The sequence below is a fragment of the Ochotona princeps genome, chromosome 6 (assembly GCF_030435755.1).
Source record: "Ochotona princeps isolate mOchPri1 chromosome 6, mOchPri1.hap1, whole genome shotgun sequence".
NCBI classification, from domain to species: domain Eukaryota; kingdom Metazoa; phylum Chordata; class Mammalia; order Lagomorpha; family Ochotonidae; genus Ochotona; species Ochotona princeps.
The window spans coordinates 45,844,105-45,868,644 of NC_080837.1; the positions used below are offsets into that span (position 1 = coordinate 45,844,105).

The 24,540-nt window shown below is 49.4% G+C and overlaps 1 protein-coding gene across 2 annotated transcripts; it reads right to left on the reverse strand.

The window, feature by feature from the left end:
• Positions 1–9,136: 9,136 nt before the first annotated feature.
• SALL2 (spalt like transcription factor 2) lies at positions 9,137–24,129 on the reverse strand. Of its 2 annotated transcripts, none has more exons than XM_004584669.2 (2): positions 24,057–24,129; positions 9,137–12,826 (listed from the first exon to the last, which is right to left on the reverse strand). In XM_004584669.2, the coding sequence occupies exons 1-2, from the start codon at positions 24,127–24,129 to the stop codon at positions 9,852–9,854; spliced, it is 3,048 nt and encodes a 1,015-aa protein (XP_004584726.2). In that variant the 3' UTR covers positions 9,137–9,851. The 2 variants fall into 2 exon arrangements, with proteins under 2 accessions (XP_004584726.2, XP_004584727.2); XM_004584670.2 differs by lacking the exon at positions 24,057–24,129 and adding an exon at positions 13,192–13,367.
• Positions 24,130–24,540: the final 411 nt, after the last annotated feature.

Sequence of the window (24,540 nt, forward strand, 5' to 3'; positions counted from 1 at the left end):
AGAGATGTTTCTTCTGCTTGTTAACTCAGCAGATGGCCATAATAGCCAAATGTGGCTCAGGCTCAAGCCAGGAAAGAGTAAATCTACTTGGGTCTCCCACGTGGATGGGAAGGGCCTAAGGCCATTCAGGTAACAATAGCAGGAAGCTAAGTTGGGAGCAGAACAACTGAGACTTCAACCAGCTCTGAAATATGGGATGGTAGCATCTCAACTGGAAGCTTAAGATGCTATGCTACAACATTAGCCCAATTCATTTTAAAGACAAGATCTCTTAGACCAAGCATGGTAGCCTAGTGGCTAAAGTCCTTGTCTTACGTGTGCCAAGATCCCATATAGGTGCTGGTTGGTGTCCCGGAGGTCCCACTTTCCATCCAGCTCCCTGCTTGTGGCCTGGGAAAGCAGTCCAGGACGGCCCATAAGCCTTGGTACCCTGCACCCACATGGGAGATCCAGAGAGGCTCCTGGCTTCTGACTTTAGATCGGCTTAGCTCCAGCCATTGCAGCCCCTTGGGGAGAGAGTCAATGGACGGAAGATTTTCTCTCTTTCCTTCTCTCTGTATATCTGCCTTTCAAATAGAAATAAATAAGTCTTAAAAAAAAAAGAAAAGAAAAAAACTGGGCTAGTCTGTAACCCTCACCATCATCATTTGGAATTGGGAGTGAGCTGGGCTGGGTCAGGCTACAGCACCTGCTGGCAAATGCTGAGGCTAGGGGGGCCATGCCACGCTGGCCGCAGTGCACAACCAGCACATGTAGGAACGAGGGAGGGAGGGGGTAAAGCTGGTAGGGGAAATGTGGAGGGCCCCCCTGCTGGACAGCCACTTCTAGTGGAGAGTATAAGTTGGAATGGGGGCAGACCAGACAGGCAGGGCTATAACACTTATGGGCCTCCTGTGTTGGGATGCTAGATCAGGGAAGAGCCAGTCTTGGTTGACTGTCCCTACCGGTGCATGCATAAATCAGAATGGATGAGGGTTTGTTGGGCTTTGCTGCAGCATCAGCTGGCAGATACTGGCCCTGGGGGCGAATTTTGTCAAGTTAAACTGCAGAACCACCTGGAAAATGCATGGTCCGGAAGTGGGCCCAGGAGGGAAATAGTGGGTGCCTCACTCTTGGGTTACCACTCCCACTGGAGAGCATGAAAACCAGGATTGGGGCAGATGTGGCTGGACAGAACGGCACCCACCAGCATGTGTGTGGGCTGGGTAGTGGAGCTGGTTGGGTTGAACTAGGCTTCAATGCCCATTAACATGTATGAGAACTGAATGGGACGTGGGACAGACTAAACAAGTCTGCGGAACATATTGGCAAACACAGGAACCAGGGCAGGGGACAGGACTGGTGAGGGTTATTGTGCGTTGCTCCAATTAGGCTGTAGCTCCCACTGGTTTATGTGAGGGCTGAATGTGTGCTGGGCAGAACCAGGCTGGACTGCAACACCCATTGGTTAATGTGGAAGACAGAGCTGGAAACAGAACCAACCGAGCAATTGCAACCACCAGCTGATTGGGGTGATGGACTATACCGGGCCCTGTACTGGCAAGCACACATAAGAATCTGGTCTGGGAACACCTCAGACAAAGTTTCTTTGGGGATCTCCCCAGTCAAACTGCCAGACTCAGACCCCCAAACTATGAAGAGAAGTGCAGGTTCCATGGTCTGACCATTGAGTCCAAGTGTCAAAGCTGAGCCTCCTCAGAGGCTCAGACGGAGCAGTGGACAACATACCTAGGTGCATATGGAGGATATGGCAGTCCATCAGAACCTGCAGAGGACACCTGATACCACAACAGAGGATGGAGGACAGAATAAATCAAGCAACTACCCCAGCCATGTGTTGGCAGTAGAAAATCTGGGCAGATGGAGACTCTAAGGTGGACTATATCAACCAATGGATTCTGCAGCGATTTCATTGTGCTTGGAATGGCGAGATTGGCAGCAATTCAGAGCTGTTGAATTATCAAAACCACTTGAGCAGTACTCTCGGAGCATGCCCCACTTCAGGGACCTGGGATGTGTGGGAGGTGGTTGGGGCTTCTCCTTTTATCTCCCCCTTTACTCCAGATACAGAAAAAAAAAAAAAACCAATAATGTGGAAGCAATAGTCTTACCCACTTTCCTATAGCCCTTGACTCTTTGTGCCCTAATCAACTATGTAAAGATTGTCAAAATAAAACAATTAAAAAAAAAAAGACAAGGTCTCCAAGGTCAGCTCCTTAACATTGTAAGCATATTTGTCTAGCAAAAGAAATACATTCTCCTGGAAGAGATTCAAAGTTTGAAGGCATTTTGGATGTGGAAGATCTGAACTGGTATCCCTTACCTACAGAGGAAAACAGGGTTAGCTGCCAGAAGTTTTTGTCTTTACATCCACTTTAGGTATATAACTGGGCAAATTTTAATTAATTTATTTGGAAAAAAAAGGAAGAGATCCATTGACTCACTTTCCAAATACTCACAATAACCCAGCAAGCAGGCATGGCCATGCTGAGGCCACAGGAGCCTGGAACTCAATCCAGGTCTCATATGTGGGTGGAAAGGACCCAAGTTTTGAGTCACTCCCTGTTGCCTCCCAGAGTATACATTAGCAGGAAGCTAAAATGGAGAATAAAAATGGACCTGGAAGTTAGACTCTCTACTACGGTGTGTAAGTGTCCTGAGAGCTTACCTGTGGCATCAACCACCTGCCCATATAGAAGGATTCTTCTCAAGCTCTTCTATTTTAAATTTCTAAAAATTTATTTTCATATCATTTGGAAGACAGATACAGAAAAAGAGATCTGCTGTCTGATGGTTCACTCCCTAGAGACCTGCAACACCCAGGGCTGGGCCAGGCCAGAGGGAGGCATCTGGAACTCCATCCTTGTCTCCTATTTGAATGATGGCAACTCAAGTGCTTGGGCCATTCATCTTCTACCTCCCAGGGTATATATTAGCAGGCAAAAAGATCAGGGAATGGAGCTTGCGTTCCATATACAGAGAGGAGGAGAGACAGAAAGGAAGATGTTCCATCGATGATTCACTCCCCAAGTGACCGCAATGGCCAGTGCTGCGCCAAACCTAAGCCAGGAACCTCTTCCAGGTCTCCCATGTGGGTGCAGGGTTCCAAAGCTTTGGGCCATCCTTGACTGCTTTCCTCAGCCACAAGCAGGCAGCTGGATGGGAAGCAGGGCCGCTGGGATTAGAACCAGTGACCACATTGGATCCCAGCATGTGCAAGGCGAGAACTTTAACCACTACGCTATCACACCGGGCCCGAATTGAGCATTCTTAATTCCAACCATGCATTCTGATATGGGATGAGGGCTTCTCAAGCTGAACTTAACCTCCAAGCCTCTTGATGAGTTTGTTGCCCAAAAGCCACAGTTTTCTTTTCAGCCCCTCAGCCCAACTGTGTGCTGCCTGAGAAGTGCAGAGAGCAAGGAGGAAAAGAGGCTCCTGGTTAAAACTGTGACCAGAAACCGGATTGTGAGCAGGTGCAGACTGCAAGCTATACACTCATGAACTTTTCCTTCTGCTGTGGTAGACTGTCCTCAGAGGTGACCACAATAATGCTTTCCATTCTATGTGCCCTTACTCAATGGGACTTTGCCACTCCTCCTGTTGGCAGCTGAGGAGGCCTTCTGAGTACTCTTGGCCACAGAATGTGGCAGAAGTGGTGTCCCCTAAGCTTCAGTGTAGGTCTTAAGAAGAAGCTGTGTGATTTCTGGCTTTGCCATCTTAGAGTACTTGGCCTCCATAGTAGTTTAGCTACTTTGTTGGATAAACCACTCAAAAAAGATGAGACCCTAAAGACAGATGACTGTTGGTGTCTCTCCCTCCTTTTCAGAGGTGCCCCAACTCCCGGCTTTCTCTCGGGAGCTTCTTTCCCTTTTCTTCTTCTTTCCCTGCTCACCTGGTCACTTTGTGAGTAAACTTCTCTGTCTTCAACCTGTTCCTGGCTTTTTATTTCTATATAAAGTGAGCAAGGAACCCACTGAGCTTTTATGGTAACAGATTTTCCCTGATGCCCAACATGAGGCATGAAAAAGACTTAGCCTGGAGCCACGTGGTCCAACTCAGAGAAGACATCACAAGGTGAAATTTATATCCATATACCTATTTGGAGAAAAGTTCATCAAAACACAGGCTGTTTAGGAATTAAGAGGCAAGGAATGTAAAAAAAGCACAAGCGTCTACCCTTATCTACCTTCCTGACACTAGAACTTCATGCATTTGTTGTGAACCGAGTGGTTGCCTAGATCACTTTCATGCATCCTTTGAAGAACATCTTCCTTCTTGCTTTTGCTTTTTGTCCTACTGACATGACCTGGTGACCTGGTGGCTCCTGACTTTGAGAACTGTGTGGACCCAGAAATGCTGACTCTGTCTTCATCACTGGCTCAGGCCTTCCAGCAACCAAAAAACACGTCAAGATTTCCTGTAACTGTGTGGAATACTGGATGCTGGGCTGTTACCCTTCCATAGTCCTCCTCTTGCTTGCACCAGAAGAAAGTCTTCTAGAGCTAAGACTTCTGTGTGTGGAGCCAGGAACTTTACAGAGAATTTGAAGCTGTGATGTAGTTCTTTCCTGCTCCCCGCTCACCATCAATTTAAGTTCTGTGTTTGCCCTTATGGATATAGATATGACAGATAAGCTTCCTTTTCTGAATTAATTATGTTTCATGGAGTATACAATAAAATAATTACAATTTAGGAAAAAAAAGATAGATGACTATTAAAGAGGGGCCAGAAATGAGGCCATCTTGGATACTCTAGCCCACATTCAAGTCCACTATGTGAGCCTAGTCCTCACCACAGGAATCATAAACACATCTTCCAAGTGGGGCCTTCCAGGCAGTCCAAATAATCATAAGCAAGTACCCGGCGCAGCATGGTCGCTTATTGGCTAAAGTCCTCACCTTGCACATACTGGGATCCTGTATCCGTGCTGGTTCATGTCCTGGATGTTCCAGGAAGGTCTTTATCTATCACTCCATCCCTCTGTGTATCTTGCTTCCGATAAAAATAAATGAAGTGGGCCTGGCGCGGTAGCCTAGTGGCTAAAGTCCTCACCTTGCAGGTGTCAGGATCCCATATGGGCACTCGTTCTAATCCCAGCAGCTCCATTTCCCATCCAGCTCCCTGCTTGTGGCCTGGGAAAGCAGTAGAGGACAGCCCAAAGTCTTGGGACCCTGCACCCGCGTGGGAGACCTGGAAGAACTCCTGGCTTCGGATCAGCACAGCACCAGCCATTGCTGGTGATTCACTTGGAGAGTGAATCAACGGACAGAAGATAGTTCTCTCTGTCTCTCCTCCTCTTTGTATATATTCGACTTTGCAATAAAAATAAAAATAAATCTTTAAAAAAAAAATGTATCTTAGTTACTTTGATAGCTAACCAATACCCATTCTCTGAAACTAAGTTAATTCTGAAAAACCAGTGAATGGTGGTGGTTTTGTATGCTAATCCTCTACCTACAGCGCCGGCATCCCAAACGGGTACCAGCTGCTCCACTGCAGAATCAACTCTCTGCTTATGACCTGAGAGGGCAATGGAGAATGCTAATGTCCTTGGGCTCCTGCAAGATGTTCCTGGCTTTGGATTGGCTTAGCTCCAGCTGTTATGATCATTTGGAAGCTGAACCAGAGGATGGAAAATTTTTCTGTCTCTCCTCTCTGTAACTCTCCTTTCCAGTGAAAATAAATACATAGATGAAAATTAAAAAAAAAAAAAAAAAAAGAAGGGGCAGCAATGACCCTTTTTTCCCACCCAGCTTAAAGGAAATCTGTGTATATCATGTAAAGTGTCTTGCAAGCCATATGTAGTCCCATACTTATTCCAGATTAGAATCAATTCACCTGGGATAGATGAGCCAGTGAAATGTGATTAAGAGTGAAAAATGGTGGGGGTGAGGGTGGGGAGTCACCTGGAAGAAGACATTAACAAGTATGAAATGACAATAAATTCAGGGCAAAGAAGGAAAGAAAATGAAATGAAACCTTTTAGGGAAGAGAAGTCAATGAAAAAAGAAAAGGCAGGAGAGAGGAGGCAGAACGCAAAGCAGACGGCAGGGAGAGCAAAGTAGGTCTGTGAGAGAGGGTTGGGGAGTCAGTCTTCTGGCGGGCCTGCCTGAGGAGGGGCCCATCAGCATCAGAAGGCTGCCACCATAATGTGAACTGGCACCTAAAGCGAGGGCAAGTCTGGTTTAATTAGTTAAATAGCATTATCCATGTCCAGTGGGGATGGGAGGATCGGGGACCCACCTCCTTCCACAGGCTAAGAGGGAAAACAGCTTTACAAAGCCTTGACAAGAATTCAAGAGAAAGGAACTATTTCTTCCTAAGATTTGCAGGTGTTCCCTTTCATCAGTAACATTTTTTTTTAAAAAAAAGATTTATTCATTTTATTACAGCCAGATATACACAGAGGAGGAGAGACAGAGAGGAAGATCTTCCATCCACTGATTCATTCTCCAAGTGGCTGCAATGGCCAGAGTTGTGCCAATCCAAAGCCAGGAACCGGGAGCCTCTTCCAGGACTCCCACATGGGTGCAGGGTCTGAAGCCTTTGGCCTGTCCTTGACTACTTTTCCAGGTCAAACGCAGGAAGCTGGATGGGAAGCGGGGCTGCCGGGATTAGAACCAGTGCCCATGAGGCATCCTGACGCATGCAACATGAGGACTTTAGCCGCTTGGCTACCGTGCAGGGCCCCAATTCCATCCTTGTAATACATTATGATTCAGGAATATTAAAATCTTGGGCTGGCTTCATGGAATGGAGGCTAAGCCTTTGACTTTGGTGCCAGCATCCTGTACTGGCACCAGTTTGGATCCAGGCTGCTCCACTTCCAGGCCAGCCATACTTATGGTCTGGGGAAGCAGTGAAGATATCTCAAGTCCTTGGCCATTTGCATCCACATAGGAGACCTGGAAGAAGCTCCTAGTTCCTGATCAGCTTAATTCTGGCCATTGTGGCCATTTGGGGAGTGAACCAGTGGACGGAAGATCTCCCACTCTGCCTTTCACATAAAAGTAAAGTCTTTAAAAAGATAGAATCTTAGGCCTGGAATAGCAGCCTAGCAGCTAAAGTCCTTGCCTTGCATGCGCCAGGATCCCATATGGGTGTCCCTATGGCCCCATTTCCCAGCCATCTCCCTGTTTGTGGCCTGGGAAAGCAGTCGCGGACAGCCCAAAGCCTTGGGATCCTGCACCCACATGTGAGACCTGGGAGAAGCTCCCGGCTGCTGGCTTTGGATTGGCTCAGCTTCAACCATTGTAGCCACTTTGGGAGTGATGGAATATCTTCTTCTCTGTATATCTGCCTTTCAAATAAATATAAATAAATCTTAAGAAAAAAAGATATAATCTTACAAATGGGAAAAAACCCTGAATTACCCTAGAGAAATTTAGAATATTTCAGTTTTTCACAAGCAAACAAACGCATGCTTCATGTCACCTGTCACTATATTGTTGGTAGGAATTATTAGGGTTGAATTGCTGGTTTTTACCCCCTTTCAGATTACATCAATCTCAAGGATTTAAGGCTAACAAAAAAAATTCGTTTGCCTACATTCTATAGATTTGTTGATATCAGGCTGAGCAAAGGTTCAGAAAAGACATAAAGCCAGCTTGCAATCTGTAATCACTAACCCTTGGTTGTAGAAAGTTTTAGGTAAAGAGAAAACACAGGGCCTGGTGCAGTGGCCTAGTGGCTAAAGTCCTTGCCTTGCAGGTGCCAGGATCCCATATAGGTGCTGGTTCTAATCCCAGCGGCCCTACTTCCCATCCAGCTCTCTACTTGTGACCTGGAAAAGCAGTCAAGGATGGCCCAAAGCCTTCATACTCTGCACCCGTGTGGGAGACCATAAAGAAGTTCCTTGCTCCTGGCTTTGGATCAGCGCAGCACTGGCCACTGCGGTCACTTGGGGAGTAAATCATCAACGGATGATCTTCCTTTCTGTCTCTCCTCCTCTCTGTATATCTGACTTTGCAATAAAAATAAATAAATCTTTAAAAACAAAAGAAAAAAGAAAACTCAGACAGTGTCTATCCCTATTTTCTGGGGACACCAACTCTTCAGGAAACACAAATTCCCAGTGGCAAATTGTGCTCACTGGAGGCTGTTTTAGAAGGCTGAGTAACAATTTTAACACCATATGTTCAGCTTTGGCAGGAGGTATAGGTGGGAGGGAAATCCCAAAAGTTAGGGAATACTCGCATCACACCCCAGCTGGCTCTTTGGTTATGAAATAAGGAGAAACACACAAATATTTGGTCAAAAACACTTTTAATGATGGAAGGAAAGACACTAATATCTCCCCTGTCTGCTCTTGACATTTCACTATGTTAGAAGCTCAGGAGCCTACAACTTTGGAGGAGCGCCATCGTTCATGTCAGTCCACAGCAAAACCCTCACTCTCCTGCTCCTCAGGACTCCTGTCCTCAATGATCCTATGTTAAGGTTAAACACTACATCTCATTACAAGACGGAGAGAGAGAGGCAGGGAGTGTATCTCCTGGAGCCTGTCTCCCAAAGTTTGGATCTACTACTGAGAGCCAGACAGTGACAAACAATTACGCTCCAGTTCATGGACAGGGAAGATGAGGAAAGAGGTCTTAAGAGGAAGATGAAGAAAAGTACAACGGGCCAGGCAATAAACGAGGGAGTTATCTAAAACTAGAAGCTAGTGCTAGGAAATTCCCCGTGATCCCTGGTGCACTGCTGCACACTATGTCACTATGAACCCCAAAGAACACCCATGAGAATGTTCACATTCACCAGAATTCAAGGTCTTCTGTCTTCCATCATGTTTGCATTACATAGGTTCCCCAGCAAGCCCTATCTTCTAGCCACATTCTTCCGCTCTGCATTGTTACTTTATCAGCCATGCTCACCAACAATGCTCCCTGAAGATCAGAATTGCGTTATTTCCTCCACAAAATATCCTTTGGGAGACCTCTAGGCAAGAAGTCTGCTTGTGTCCCAACGTTGAGAAGCCATGAAGAAGGAGACAGTGAAGATGGCTTAGCACATCAACCTGAAAGCATCCAGGCTTCATGTGACTTTCAAGGGATTTGCTGAGAAGAGTGTCCTATTGTGTTCATTTCTCTCTATGCCTTAGGGTTGAGACACTACTTACTGGTGAATCCTGGAGGGCACCTTCTGGAGCAGGGGGAGGGAATAAGAAATGTACAGTTTATTACTTTTCTTCCATAATGGGCTTCTCAGGCACTGCCCTGGAGGCAAGAGGCTAAGATAGGAAGGGGAGAGGGACTATTTTCTGGCCTCTTACGCCCCACTGCTGTAGCCTGGGCCAGACAGAACTACCGGTGCAAGATTAAATCAGAACTCTCAGGTTTGGGTGGGCAGGCCACTTGGTAGGGAACCTGACTATCAGTTCTAAAAAGACAGGGACCTACTCCTACCAGCTATGCAGGAAGGTACCCATATAAGAAGTTCTATGGGCTGACCTGCCCACTGGAAAAGAGTAGCATAGGGCTGCCCAGGGATGGCTGCCAGCCCCTGTGAGCCGGCTGTAATTCCAAACATAGCTGCTTAGGTGCACCTGCCAAAAGGAAAAGGAAAAAGAGAGGAGTGGGGAGAAGGGTGACCCCAAGGGAGCTGGAAGAGGATTCCCCTTGGGGAAGCAAAAGCTGTAGTGAATCTATTTTCCTCAGGTACAAAGAATGAAAAAGGGAAAATACTCCTCAGGGGGCCATCCCCATGAATGCACAATTTCCAAGCTCAGGGCCTAGAGAAAAGCCACTAGGGACATATCCTGAAAGAACTCACGAGACTAAGTAAGGGCTCACAAATTCTGGAGTTCTGCTCCTTCGGTTTCAAAGGGCAGCGGCGACAAGAAAATAGGCTCAGGGGATGGTGGGGTCATCTTTCCGGGGGAAGGGGGAGAGCCCAGGGGAAGCAAGGGAAGGTGAACAGCCAGGAACCAAGGACAGAGCGGTGATATTCTGAGGAGTGTGGGGAGTGAAGGGCTGTACCTGGTGGTGCATCAGCAGCATGTGCTTCTTGAGGGTGGCCCGCTCAAGAAAGCCCTGCCTGCAGAAGACACAGGTGAAGAGCGGCCCCTCCTTGGGGTGGGTCTTCTGGTGCTCCTCCAGCACCGCCTGCGTGGGGAAGGCCTGGCCGCACACTGCACAGGCCTTGCGGCTGCTACTCTCCCCCACTTCCTTTCTCATGACCTCCTGCAAGCCCAGCTCCTCCACCACACTGGGGCTGGGACCCTCCGCTTCCAGAGGGAGTGCTGTGGCCGGGCTAGAGCTCCCCTCTGCTTTGCTGCCGCCCTCCTCCACGCCTCCAGCCACTTCCCCACTTCCCTGCTCCATGGGCTGCGGCTGATCCAGGGTGTCAGGTGGTGGAGGTGGAGGCACAGGCAGACAAGATTGCTGAGTTGCTTTCTCACTACTGTCCATCTCCTTCCCGGTTGTGGCTGCTCCTGCTGCTGCAGCTGTTGGAGCAGGCCCTACTTCCTCCTCTGCCCCAGAAGCCTCTTCTGAGTCCCCTCGCACGGATATGGCCTTCTCACCTCCACTCTCAGAGCCTCTTCCGGCCAGGGAGTCTTCATCAGTCACTTCCTCCTCTTCTTCCTCCTCTTCTTCCTCTTCCTCCGACAACTCTTCCTCTGGTGAAGGCTGTTGGGGCTGCTGCTGGGGGAAGCTCCCTGCTCCAGAAACTGTGGATTGCTCCGAGCCATTCTCCTGAGCAGCCCCACCCACTTCTGGAAGTGTGGTACCACCATTGGGGATCTGGCCCCCCAGGTGCATCCGGACGTGCTGCTGCAGGGTTACAGCATTGGTGAACTTCTTCTGGCAGATGGGGCAGGAGTTCTGGGCCCGTGCAGCCGGACTGGTCTTGTGGCCCACGAAATGGGCACGGAGATTGCCACGCGTGGAGAAGGCTCGGCCACACACTTTGCATTTGAAGGGCCGCTCACCTCCATGCTGGCCATAATGCAACCGCAGGGCCCGGGGACAGCTCAGCACCCGCAGGCAGATGACACACTGGTTAGGTCCAGAGGAAGCTGAGGACGAAGGGGCAGGGGCAGAGGTGGTGGGAGCTCCTGAGGCAGTTGCGGCCATGGCCACAGCTCCCTGTCTGTCGATCTTCTCTACCAGTTGCTGCAGCTTTGATGTCTCCGAGGGGGAGGCGCCCAAGGGCTCCAGCACGTAGGGGAAGGGGAAACTGCCAGTGGACTTGAAGTGGTTGGTCAGCAGCGCCCAGCTCGGCAGCGAAGTCACCAGCTTACTCAGCTGCACCCGGGTGGCCGTGCCACCCTCTGCCGCGCTATTGATGGCCGAGCCCTCACTCCCCGGGGGTGTGTTCTCATCAGCTTTACTTTTGGGCTCCACCGCTTTCATGAGCACAAATTTATTGAAAGCAGGGAGGCCAGGTGCGGGTGCGGTGCCTGCGCCCGTGGAGAGCAGCGTCAGGCTCTCGGTGGCACTGAGCGCGGTGGTGGAGGCCACAAGGGGCTTGCGTTCCACACTTCCACCAGGCGTGGCCGACTCCTCCTCAGCCTTCTCCGGGGGCACAGACATACCATAGGGCAGGCCGCTGCTGGTGATGACGTAGTCTAGGTGCTCCGGCACCGGGTGTGGATTCATCTGCACGTGTGGGTACTTCTCACGATGCCGGTGGAAGTGCACCTTGAGGTTGCCACGGGTGGTAAAGCGGTTGCCGCACACGTTGCACTTATAGGGCCTCTCCCCGGTGTGCGAACGGAGGTGGATCTGCAGGGCACTGTCGCTGCCAAACACCTTGGCGCAAAAGCGGCATTTGTGCCTCCCACCGGGCTTCTCCAAGGGCCCCATCACTTCCCCATAGCCCAGCTCACCACTTCCGTTCTTTGGCTTCAGGAGCCCTGGCGAAGCAGCAGCCTCGAGGCCTCGAGCAGCCCCAAGGCACTGCGCTGCCAGCAGTCCTGTGGTGCTGGGGAACGCCAGATGAGGAGATGCCATCAGCTGCTCTGCGTTGCTGGGCAGGGCCGGGGAGGGGGCGGGCGCCGTTTTGTGGCTGCGTCCAACCCCTCCGGCAGAGAAGGGGTGCTGTGACCCCAGCGGATGATAAAGGTGGAAGAAAGCCTGCTTGGGTGTTTCAGTTCCTGAGGAGGAGGAGGAGGAAGAAGAGGGTGCCAGTGTCTTGCTGGTTTGGACAGGTTTGATGGGGCTAAAGAGAGGGAGAAGGGGTTTGGTGGTGGAGGCAGTTCCCGTGGCAGGCAGCTCAGAGGAACTGGCAGGGGAACCCACGCTCTGGCCTAAGGAGCCCAGCAGCAGCACCTGCCGGCAGATCTGCTCGGTCATCTGCATCTGATGGATCTGCCGCTGCTGCAGCACTCGCAGCTCCTCCAGAATCAGCGGGATGTTCAAGTGGCCTGTGCCCACCCCTGGGGGCGGAGGGGGCGGCGGTGGAGGTGGAGGGGGCGGTGCGGGAGTGGACTCCGGAGGTAATGGGGTGGCTCCCAGCTTGGGACTGGCCAAGATCAGGCCCCCACCTCCCGCAACCGCTGTACCAGTGGCAGCGACCAGAAAATGCCCCGATGATTCCTCTCCTTTCCTCTCAGTACCCCAGCTGGGATCCGTAAGCCCAGAAGCCCCAGAATCTGGGGGATTGCTGCGCTCGGGGTCCATGACTTGCGGACTAGTGTGGCTCTCAGGTCGGGGTTCAGTGGAGGCTGAAGAGTTGTTGGGGTTCTCCTGCCCACCGAGTATCACCATCACAGGAGGGTCAGTAGAACAGGAGCTCTGATGGGCAAGGAATTCAGCCGGGTCAGAGAACTGTGCGCAGCACTTGGCACAGACCTGGGGGCGATCCTCCTCGCCAGCATCACCTGGGGAGAAGACAAGGAGAGCCTGGGTGGTGGGGTTGGGTGGGGTGTCCCCAAGAGGCTGTGTACCTACAGCCCGGGGACCCTTAGCTGTGTGGGGGGAAAGGAGCCCACCATCAGGCCAAGCACAAGGCTACGTCTCAGCCCCGCCACAAGAGACACTCCAGCCTGGGGCTGCCAGGGGGTGTACACGCCACTCCCCTCCTCTCCCACTCCCCCTAGCCGCCTCCCTCCCTTCCCCCACCCCCGGCGCGCTTCGCCCTTTCCCGATCCCCAGGTGAGGGCAAGAAAGAGCAGAGAACCATGCATTTTATCGCGCCCCAGGTCTCCTCGGCCCCTAGCCCGGCCCCAGTCAGGCCCTACCGCACCTCCTCCTCCGATCTCCGCAGGCTCCCCGCAAGGACCCCCTAGACGAGAGTTCCTCCCAGCTTCGTGAGCCATGGTATGGGGGGGGCTCGAGGGGTCGGGTCAGGAGGGGTGGGAGACAATGGGTATCGGGATTGGGGGAGGAGGCGCTGGCCGCCGGGGCTGCGACAGCCTCTGCACCCAGCGGCCCAGACTGCGGAGATGGAGCTCGGCGGTGGCGGGGGCAGGGAGCAGCGGCGGAGGGGGAGGGGAGGGGGGGAGGAGCTGGAGCGAGAAAGCTGGGAGAGGGGAGATGGAGGGAGGCGAGTTCGCCGGGAGGAGCCGCTGCAGAGGGAGGCGGGGCGGGGGAGGCGGGAGCGCGGGGGCGCCTAGCCTGGGAGAGTTTCCGGAGGCGGTGTGACAGGTGCGGGGAGGTTAGCTGGGGATCTACCTTGCCCAGCCCTCTGCCAGCTCCCCCTGCAGCTTCTGTCTCCAGATGCCTTTGCCCACTTCACCCCACCCCAAGCTCCAGGGGCGCAGTAGGAAGCGAAGCCCTGCTCAGCGGAGCAAGGCACTGAGCTTCTCTTATTTTCCTTTGGATAAAGGATCCGCTGAGCTTGGAAAACGTGGAATTCCAGAGAGGCGGGTGGCCAGATTTCCTCAGAGGTCTGGGGGCCACAAGGAGAGGAGGAGCCCCTAAGGCACTCACACTCCCTAGGACGACTCCTTTCCCCTACCCCAACATACCCTCCAAATTTTGTCCTGTCTTCCTCATCCTACCCTCATCCCTTTTCACATGTGTGGGCAGCTGCAAGGCAGGATTTCCAAGATAGTCACCTGGACTCCTCTGGGAAAGAACTAAGCCCTTTTACCTCCCGCCCCTCCTCCCACCGGATAATAACCAAATGCCAGGTCCCCCGGCCACACTGCATTCCCAGAGTCTAGGCTCACCCATCACCTCAGGTCCCTCTTGCCGGCCCTCCTCCACCTCCTCTCCCCTTTTGCAACTCAGCTCGCTTTCATTACTAAGGGCAGGGGGTCTGAGGAGATGCCAAACTGCAGAGGTCTGCGCAGGCCCACCCGCAAGCCCACCCGGCTATAACTGGGGGGAGGGGCATGCTCCCGAAACAATGCGGGAAACAGTAAAGGCAGCCAGGCCGCCCTGGTGTCTTTCGGAGATGAAGCCTACAGTGCCCAGTACTCCGCATTTCCATTGCGCCCTGAAGTGAGTCTTAGAGGAACCCCCAATTGGTTTTGTGGTCCACCTGGGAAGCAGTTTATCCTCGCTGTCCTGATTCAAGTTCTGTTCTAGCTTGTCTGGTAAACTGAGGCACTGTCTTACCATAAAGGCGTAATCTGGCAGCTGCATTGCTTTTCTGCGAGAAATATTTGGGATGCAAGAAAATTTCAAAATGTTGGACAAGGAGGGAGCATTTGTGCCCAATGTGGGATGCCCAAAGGGGAGTGAGTGCCAGACAACTGGCATTCCAATCCCACTAAGGCTTGTCCTGGGCTGCAGCAGAGAATGGTTCAGGTGCCACAGAGGAGACCCAGATGGAGCTGGCTTCAGCCTGCCCCACCCTGGCTGATGTGGGAATTTGGGGAATGAACCAGCAAATGGAAGATCTGTCTCTACACCATTCAAATAAAAACCGATAGTACTTTTTTCTCTTAAATGATGTGGGACTTGTTAAAACTGGGGCAACTCTGAATATTATTGATTAGAGAATTTACACTCTCAGGAGTAAAATTCATAACTTGCAATACATATATTTAAAATTAGATATGTTTTTCAGGTAACTTGTTAATCTTATCCATTTCCAAAGAAGATGTTGGATAATATCATTGGCTGGTGTCCAGGGTAAGGAGTTTTTCCTTTTTTTCTTTTGTGAGAGAGCTGACACAACCTAAAGTACCAGTGACATCCATTTTGCTTTTCAACATAAATTGTGCCCATCTTTTAAGCTGAAACATGTTTGCTGAATCGTGTTTTGCCACTTTGGATCAGCGCAGGGATCTTGGCTTTGTGAATCAGTATCCTTGCAGGTGGGGAAGGAGGAGGGTATTTCCTGCTGGCTAGTGACAAGCTAGTGCCAAGCGATGTATTTTATTGGGTAATGAAGGTGAAGGTTGGAGAGGCTAAGTGACTCTTCCAGGTTCACAGGCTCATTCAGTGGAGCCAGCATCTGGAATTTTGCCTCCTGGGCCTGGTGCTATAGCCCAGTGGCTAAAACCTCACCTTGCATCCACTGGGATCTCATATGGGTGCCGATTTGTGCCCTGGCTACTCCATTTCCCATTCAGCTCCCTGCTTGTGGTCTGGGAAAGCAGTAGAGGACAGCCCAAAGCCTTGGGACCCTGTACCCACGTGGAAGACCCAGAAAAAGCTCCTGGCTCATGATCAGCTCAGCCCCCGCCATTGAGGCCACTTGGGGAGTGAACTAGCTGACAGAAGCTCTTTACTTCTGTGTCTCCTCTCTGTATAGCTACCTTTCTAGTTAAAAAAAAAAAAATTTGCCTCCTCCCCAGTGCTTGGTGAAGCATGATAACATAGTGTGACTTCCAGTCTGCCAGAGTAGGGGCCCTGTGTGGCTGCCACCTGCCATTTGCTCTCTGGCAGTGGCAGGGAGGGAGTCAGATGGAGTCCTTCTCCTAAGCCTTTGTTAATTAGCACTGAACATTTGATATCCACTTGCTGTTTTGTCAAGTCTTCTGACAAGAAAAGAAATCCTTTCCTTTTCATCTTCTCCTGGGAAACACTGTCCCCTTTCTTGCTGTTTAATGAAAAGTGCTTTCTGCTGCGTAATTCGATCTGCACTCTTCTTTAAGGTAAGTTTAGTCCCTGGTGAAAGGTGAGGGATCAACAGCCACCTGTAAGAGGAACCCTCCATGGCTCAGCACTTTGCACTCCCTGCCTCCTCTGAAAAGGGGTACAGGATTCTCAGGCAACCAGGAATGAAGTCAGGAACTTAGAAATAAACCTGGCTGCTAATAGATAGCTGATAAATGGAAGCAAACCATCCTGGGTCACATGCAAAGTCTGGGCTGGATACAGGACGAAGACCTGGATGTGCTCCTTGGAATTTACAGAGAGCTAAAAGGAGGAAGGAAACCAGCAGCTTTACTAAAATCTGAAGCCTCATCAAACCCCTCCCTGCAGTAAGCGTAGGAGAGAAGGGTTTGCAGAAAACAGAGATGTGCACAAGAAACTGAGATGCCCCAGAGTATTTGGAGTGCTTTTCCAAAACCCCAAGGTCTGAGAAACCCCAGACTACAGGATTTCAGAATCCCGGAGGGTCCAATCTGGGAATGAATATTTGGGTAAAGCTCCTCCTCTGTGGTTCCAGCAGACAGTTAAGGATGAAAGCCAGATTATTGGAGGATTGTCCTGTCCACCAAACTTGCTCCTCAGTTTTCCTTGGGCTGGAGCTGGCCAAAACCTGGACATAGGGAATGGGAGCTGCTCAGTGCTAACTCTTCCATCAGGCTCCCCTCTCCAGGCCATCAAGAACACACATTAGCTCTCTTGTATTGTCTCCTGGTTGGCAAAAACAAAATAAAACAAGCATGTTTTCAAGCCATTTAGGGAAGCAAAACACGCTAATGTATGTATGTATCTGCCTAAACTTATTATTAATGTTAGACTAATACTAACATCTTCATAATTGTAAATTGGTTCTATAACTTTTTTCTTTTTTTTTTTTTAAAGATTTATTCATTTTATTACAGCCAGATATACACAGAGGAGGAGAGACAGAGAGGAAGATCTTCCGTCCGATGATTTACTCCCCAAGTGAGCCGCAACGGGCCGGTGCGCGCCGATCCAAAGCCGGGAACCTGGAACCTCTTCCGGGTCTCCCAAGTGGGTGCAGTGTCCCAATGCATTGGGCCGTCCTCAACTGCTTTCCCAGGCCACAAGCAGGGAGCTGGATGGGAAGTGGAGCTGCCGGGATTAGAACCGGTGCCCATATGGGATCCCGGTGCGTTCAAGGCGAGGACTTTAGCCACTAGGCCACGCCGCTGGGCCCTCTATAACTTTTTTCTTAAAGATTTATTTATTTTCATTTGAAAGGCAGGTTTTTTTTTTACAAAGAGTAAAAAATAGAAAGAGAAAGTCTTCCATCCATTGGTCTAATCCCTAGACAGTCCTAACAGGCACAGCTGAACTAATCCAAAGCTGGGAGCGAGGAGCTTTGAGCCTTTTCTGAGTTTTCCAGGTGGGTGCTGGGGCCATGGATTTGGACCATCTTCCACAACTTTCCCAGGCCACAAACAGAGAACTGGATCGGAAGTGAAGCAGCCTTTACAGCAACAGGATGCAGGTGTCACAGGGTGGAAGATTGGCCTGTTAGCCACTATACCAGCCCTGGTTCTCTAACTCTTGCTAAAAACTACTCAGGAAACTTGTCCCATCTTTCTTTCCTCACTCCTCTCTCCTAAAAGTATACATGCAACCTTTTGCTTCCAGTACCTATTGAAGCACACGTATGACCCATTTAACAGTACAAAGGCATAAATGCTGTGCATACCTGATATTGAGTAAGAAAAATGCAATTGGTTCCAGAATAGCAATATATTGGATCAAAGATCTAAAAGACTTTCAGTGGGCATTTTCTATCGTTGAAGTGGTACTTTAACCCAAATTCACACCGTTTTGGTCCCAGAAAGGACCTCAGAGAGCAGATCCTCTCGTTGAGCACTGTGACTCAGGCCTGAATCAAAGTCCCAATTCCAGTATTTTTAAATTTTTGTGATCTTGGCAAAGTTTCTTAATCTCTCTAATACTTGGGTTTGTTTTCTTTAAAATGTGAGCACAGGGGCTGGTGCTGTGGCATGGTGGGTAAAGTTACCACTTGCAGAGCCAACATCGCTTATGGGTGCCAGTTTAAGTCCTGACTGCTCCACTTCTGATCCAGCTCCCTACTAATGTTCCTGGGAAAGCAGTGAAAGATGGCCCAATTCCTTGGACACCTTCATCCCGATGGGAGATCTAGAAGAAACTTCTAACTTCAGATTGGCCCAGCTCTAGCTATTGCAGCCATCTGGGGAATAGACCAGCAAATTGAAGCTCTCTCTCTGTCTTTCCCTCTCTGTAATTTCGCCTTTCAAATACATAAAATAAATAAAGAGGCCATTAAAAAAATGGGAGTACAGGGGTGGGCATTTAGTTCAGGCATCAAGTCACTGCCTGGGATGAAGGTCTTCCATATGGAAGTACTTCATGCAATTCAACTTTTTGCAAATGTGCACCTTGGGAGGCAGCCAGTGTTAACAGAAGTCCTTGGGTCCTTGAAACATATGTGGGGGATCTGGATTGAATTTAGGTCTCCTGCCTTTGTCCTATACAGTATTTGCGAAGGAAGGGGCAAACCAGTGAATGGATGATCTCTCTCTTTCAAATAGAACGAAAACAAATCTAAAATATTATTTTGTTTTTTTAAGATTTATGTATTTTTATTGCAAAGTCAGATATACAGAGAGGAGAAGAGACCAAGAGAAAGATCTTCCATCTGATGATTCACTCCCCAAGCGGCCACAATGGCTGGAGCTGAGCCAATTCAAAGCCAGGAGCCTGGAGTCTCTTCCCAGTCTTCCACATAGGTACAGGGTCCCAAGGCTTTGGGCTGTCCTTGACTGCCTTCCCAGGCCACAAGCAGGGAGCTGGATGGGATGTGGGGTTGCTGGGATTAGAACTGGTGTCCATATGGGATCCCGGGGCGTTCAAAGCAAGGACTTTAGCCACTAGGCTACTGTGCCAGGCCGTAAAATACTCTTCAAGGCATGAAATTCTGGTATGTGTTGCGTATGTAAACTTTAAAAAAATGGGCAACTATCACATGATTCTGTTTATATAAATAACAGAACTGGTGAATATGTAGAGATACAAAGTTGAATAAAAGCCAACAGATACATAGATAGAGAGTTGAATAAAAGGGTTTGAGGGAGGACAGTGTGGAGAAAAGGGGCACTTATTTCTTTAGAGAATGCAAAGTTTCTGGTAATGAGAAAGTTTTGGAAAGACATCATGGTGGAGATTATACAGCCATTAGATAGTGGATGTATGGTCTTTAATGCTATGAATTGTAGACTTTAAAAAGATTAGAATCATAATCTTTGTTACGTATATTTTGTCACAATGAAATGTGGGTAAGAGTGGGGAAGTTGGGAAGAATAAATGAGAATAGCTGAGCCTAAAGAGGTCCTAACATGTAATTTAAATGCTTTACCCGTATTAGTGATATTGCCATTTTTTTACTTAAATAAAATAAATTTTTGTTTATTTATTTGAAAGGCTGAGGTGGATATCTTCATTCATTAATTCACTCCCCATATGTCTGCAATAGCTGGGGCTGGGACAGGTTAAATTCAGGGACCGAGAGCTAAGCAGGTCTCCCCTGTGGTGGCAGGGACTCATGTTCTTGAGCTGCTAGTTTGCAAATTAGCAGAAACTGGACTCAGGAGCAGAGCCAGGCTCAAAGCCAGGTACTCTGAAATGGAATGCAAATGTCCCAAGGGGCTTTTTAACTGCTGTGCCCAAAAAGCTGAAGGCTTGGAAAAAGAAGCTTCTCAGGGTCACATAGCTTCAAGTTCAAGCTGGCCTGAAAAGCAGGTTTCTGGGGCCTGGTGTGGTAGCCTAGACGCTAAAATCCTCGCCTTGCATGTGCCAGATTCCTACATGGGCACTGGTTCTAAACCTGTGGCCCCATTTCCCATCCAGCTCCCTGCTTGTTGCCTGGGAAACCTGTGTAGGATGACACCAAGCCTTGGAACCCTGTGCCCACATAGGAGACACAGAAGAAGCTCCTGACTCCTGGCTTCAGATTGGCTCAGCTCCGGCCATTGTGGCAGCTTGGGAAGATCTTCCGAATGCTGTCTCTCTTCTGTATATCTGACTTTCCAATTAAATAAATAAATCTTGGGGTTGGGGGAAAAGCAGGTTTCTGCTTCCTTGTTCAAAGCTCTGTTGCACCAGGTCTGAGTTACTTTACATCTGTTCAGATATATGATGTTTCAGAGCAGAGTGCTGCCTAGTTCAGGAGCCCAATAGCCTGAAGGGTGAAACTCTTGCTCCAGACCTATAGAGAACTGAGCTCTCATAGCTCCATTTTTTTTTTAAAGATTTATTTTATTTTTTTTTATTACAAAGTCAGATATACTGAGAGGAGGAGAGACAGAGAAGAAGTGGAGCTGCCGGGCTTAGAACCAGCAGCCATATGGGATCAAGGCAAGGACCTTAGCCACTAGGCCACACTGCCAAGCCCATAGCTCCATTTTTTTACCTTCTTTCCCCTTTTGCTGTTTTTGCTGTCTGCCAGCTTCTGTCTCGTTCTGTTTGGCTGTTGTCCTGGTTTCTCCTTCTCACTAAATATCTGGGTTTCTGATCGCTTTCTTTATTTCCCAGATGGACTAGTTTGCATTTTCCCCAGTTACATCCTTTATGTTCTTTAATCCAGATTTCTAGACTCAGTAGGGGAGAGAGACAGTTTTTTTTCTCTCTAGAGTTTTTTAAGTAAATAGACTATTTCCTGCTCATCACTTATGTGCAATAACGATGATGTTAAATTGTGGTCTTCTGGTCAGAGCAGCTGAGTAAAAAAGGTTGGAAAACAGGTTTTTCAGAATGTCTCTTGATGTCTAAGGTCACGAAAAAAAAATGAGCCTTTTAAGACAAGCAACAAAGGCTCAGAATCTGCTTGTCATTTGGTAAGCATTGCTTAGAAGAAGGTCAATGACTCCTGAAATTACTAGTGGCGCCCTAGACTAAAAAAAATGTCTATTGGTGCTCAGGTTGATACTCATAATTTCACAGATTCCCCCAGACACAATGTGTCCCCACTGTGTGTCCCAATCTAAGCTGGGGACAGAAGGAAAAGTCAAAAACCTAAAGCTCACATAAGTGAATACAAACCATATGCTTAAAAACTAAAGAATGGGGGTCCTTGTGGAGCAGCAGGATAAGCCTCTGCTTGGGATGCCTACATGACTAGCAGAATGCCTGGGATGGAATCCTGCCTCTGTAGATCCAACTTCCTGCCAATGCAAACTCTAGGAGGCAACAGGTGATGGCTCAAGTACTTAGGTCCACTGCCTCCCATGAAGGAGATCCTAGATGGAGTTCCTGGCTTCTGACTTCTGCCTGATCCAGCCTTGGCTATCGTGGGCATTTGGTGAGTAAACCAATAGATGGAAAATGACTCTCAGCTCTCCCTCTGTCACTCACCCTTTCAAGTAAATAAATAATAACCACCTCTAGGATTTTTTTTAAAAAAGAGAAAGTGTTATTCATTTATTTGGAAGGTGGAGTGACCGAGAAAGTGGGAGATCTTCCGTTTATGGGTTCAGACTGCAATGGCTGGAGCTGGGGCAGGCCAAAACCAAGGGACAGGAGCTTCTTCTGGGTCCCCCACATAGATGCAGGGGTTCAAGGACTTGAGCTATCTTACACTGCTTTCCCAGGCCATTAGCAGAGAGCTGGATTGGAAAGAGGAGCAGCTGGGACTTGGAACTGAGTCTATATGGGAATGCCAGCAACAACAGGAGGTAGCTTTATGTGCAATGCCACAGTGCTTTCTTAAGGCAGATTTTTTTTCTTTTCTCAATTAAAAAAAAAAACTAAAGGGTAAAAGAGGTACACAAAGAGCTCCTATCCACTGATTCCCTCTCCCAGTGCCTCCAACATCCTGGCCGAAGTCAGAAGCTCAGAATTCAGTCTAGGTCTCCAACTTCAGTGGCAGGTGCACCAATACTTGAACCATTGAGTTCCAGGGCTTGCATTAGCAGGAAAGGGGGGACAGGAGGCAGTGCACAGTATTGAACCCAGACACTTGGCTCTGGCTGGGTTCATTCACCTGGCCGAATGTCCCCACCTCCCAGGCAGATCTGCATGGAGATTACTACAGCTTCCGTGCTCCTTGCATCAATATCTGCCTTTCACAGCTCAAAAGGCCATATTTCAACGGAAACGCACTGTTTCCATTGGATTTCAGTCTTTCTTGTTATGTGTCTGTTGGGATAGTTTTGTAGCAGTCCTTCCATTGCCTCAAATGGAGCTGCATCTCAAAGGGATGCACAGCTGCTTTTGACTTCCTCACTGAGGATTTTTTTCCCCCTCAGCTGTTGGATGGGCAATGGGTGAGCAGATGGGAGAAGTAGGAAGGAGAGGAGGGTGCTTCTGTGGGGGTTGGGAGGGCACTCTGCATAGTTCCGCACCAAACCAGCAGGAGGGCAGGACTGGAAGGCTTCGCTGAGGCACTAGGGGAAGTCTCCTGTAGTGCACAAGGGGGAAACATCCGGCCTATAGCAGCATTAAAGGGAGTTAATGTGTCTCAGGAGGGAAGGAGGCCGCCACCATAGAACCTCTAAATGCGGGCACAGTGGGATCCCAGCAAAGCTGCCACTAGGAAAAATATGTCCCAAACAGAAGATGGAAGTTTCACTGCATCTGGGGCACTGATGGAACCTCATGATGGGTTTCTTCTTTTTCTAAACAGGTGAAAAGGCAAATCTAAACCATAGCCACAAACACACTATCCTGGTGCGTTCCACAACCTGTGGAAAAAGCCAACATTTGTCCAAGAGCTCCCTGAGCTGTGGTACTAGTTCTGCCCACGCAGCAAGTGCCACTGCACTGATCCCAACAGTAATCATGAATAAAGTACTCCTGCTAGAGACTTCACACTTTTTTTCTGTTGGGTATTTCTCTAAAGGTTTTATCCATATTTCACTCATTTCTTGTGGTTAAGGAAAGTGAGGCAAAGTAAACCAACCGTGACTGCTGCCCTAACCCAAGCGGTGGTGCCAGGATTTGGCTGGAAGCCAATCCTGAATGTCTGGTTTCAGAGCTCCGGGGCTTAATCCTGTCCTCTGTGGTTGGGTATAGTCCCTGTTGGCCAAATCAATAGTTGATCCCTGAGCAGTGTGTGTGCAAATGACCACATCACTGACAATATATGTCCCAAATCTGCTTGAACCAAAGTAATTACCTGGGCATTTACAGATGGTAAAGATTGCCAGATCCCTGCTCCGATTCGCTCACTGCTGAGCATGCTGCATTTAGTGCAGTGCAGGGAGTACTGCCGTCCCTAAGTAGCAGGAATCCCAAGTTTCTATCTTGCCTGTGCCTATCACTTTTTATGACCCTCCTTGCTCAATTGTCTGCCCCTCACTGGAATGTGCTAAAAATGCATACACTTCCCCTGCCCTTTTACAAACAAAATCTGTTACTTAAAATGCAGAGTAATATCTATACAAAATTACATGCTGTGCACATAGGTATTAATGTGAACTTTTTAAGCTTGGTCTTCTTTTCAGTGCAAAGATAAACCCCTCTTGCAACCCCCTGCCTCCAGGCAACCCTCCAGGTGACTCGGATAGGCACCCCAAACCGGCTGCCTCTGGATCAGAGATATCTTCCCCCCTACTGGGAGCTAGGAGCCGCTCTCAATCCAGGCAACAATGAGAAACTTTTCTCCTGTCCCTCAGGGGAACCCTCACGTTGGCCCAGTCCATTCTCTTGCAACCCAACTCTCCCGAAAGAAAAGAGGGGGGGGAAAATCCCACCCCTCAGAGACGGTCTTCAGGTCCAAGCACGTTACTTAGCAACGGCACAAAGACCTGGGAGCCAAGGGGGACCTGGGAGAACACTCTGGGGTGGAGAGCCAGAGGCAGTTTGAAAACTCCATTTCATCCAGGGGAAAAACAAGGGAAACACAAACAGAAGCAACCCCGAGAAAAGCCAAGCGGCTCTTTGGGTGCGGGTCACCTCCTCACGCCCCACGTCTCAACCCCTCAACCACGCAGCGTGTCCTCGCTCTGCTTCCACCCACCGGCCCCAGTGCCTTCTCCTGCCCCGGCCAGACCTCCGCACCCACCCTCCCTAGGCACCCACCGTTCTCAGACGCGTTGGGACCTTCACAGTCCGAGATTAGCTGTTGGGGCTTGCGCTGCTTTCGTCGAGACATTCCTGGGTAAAGAGAGAGAGGTGGGAGAGGGAGGGGCGACGCTGACTTAGTCCTCACAGGGTGACCTGCTCCGGGCACCCCTCAGGTCTGAAGCCAGCTGATGCCTCTCTCCCAAAGCAGATCCTTGGAGCCGAGATGTTTTGGCTTCCCAGGGACAGACAGACTCTCTCTCTCTCTCTCTCTCTCTCTCTCTCTCTCTCTCTCTCTCTCTCTTTCTCTCTCTCTCTTTCTCTCTGCGTCTCTGTTCCTGACTCAATCTCTGCAAGTCTTTAAAGAGGAGACGCCCCCTTTTTTTTCTTCAGCTTCTTCCCCACGCTTCTGCAGCTCCCATTGTAAAAGCAAAAATCCTAATCTTTCCGCACACTCTTTTCTTTTGTACTGCAGAGGGAAGGATTTAACCCTCTCCTCCCT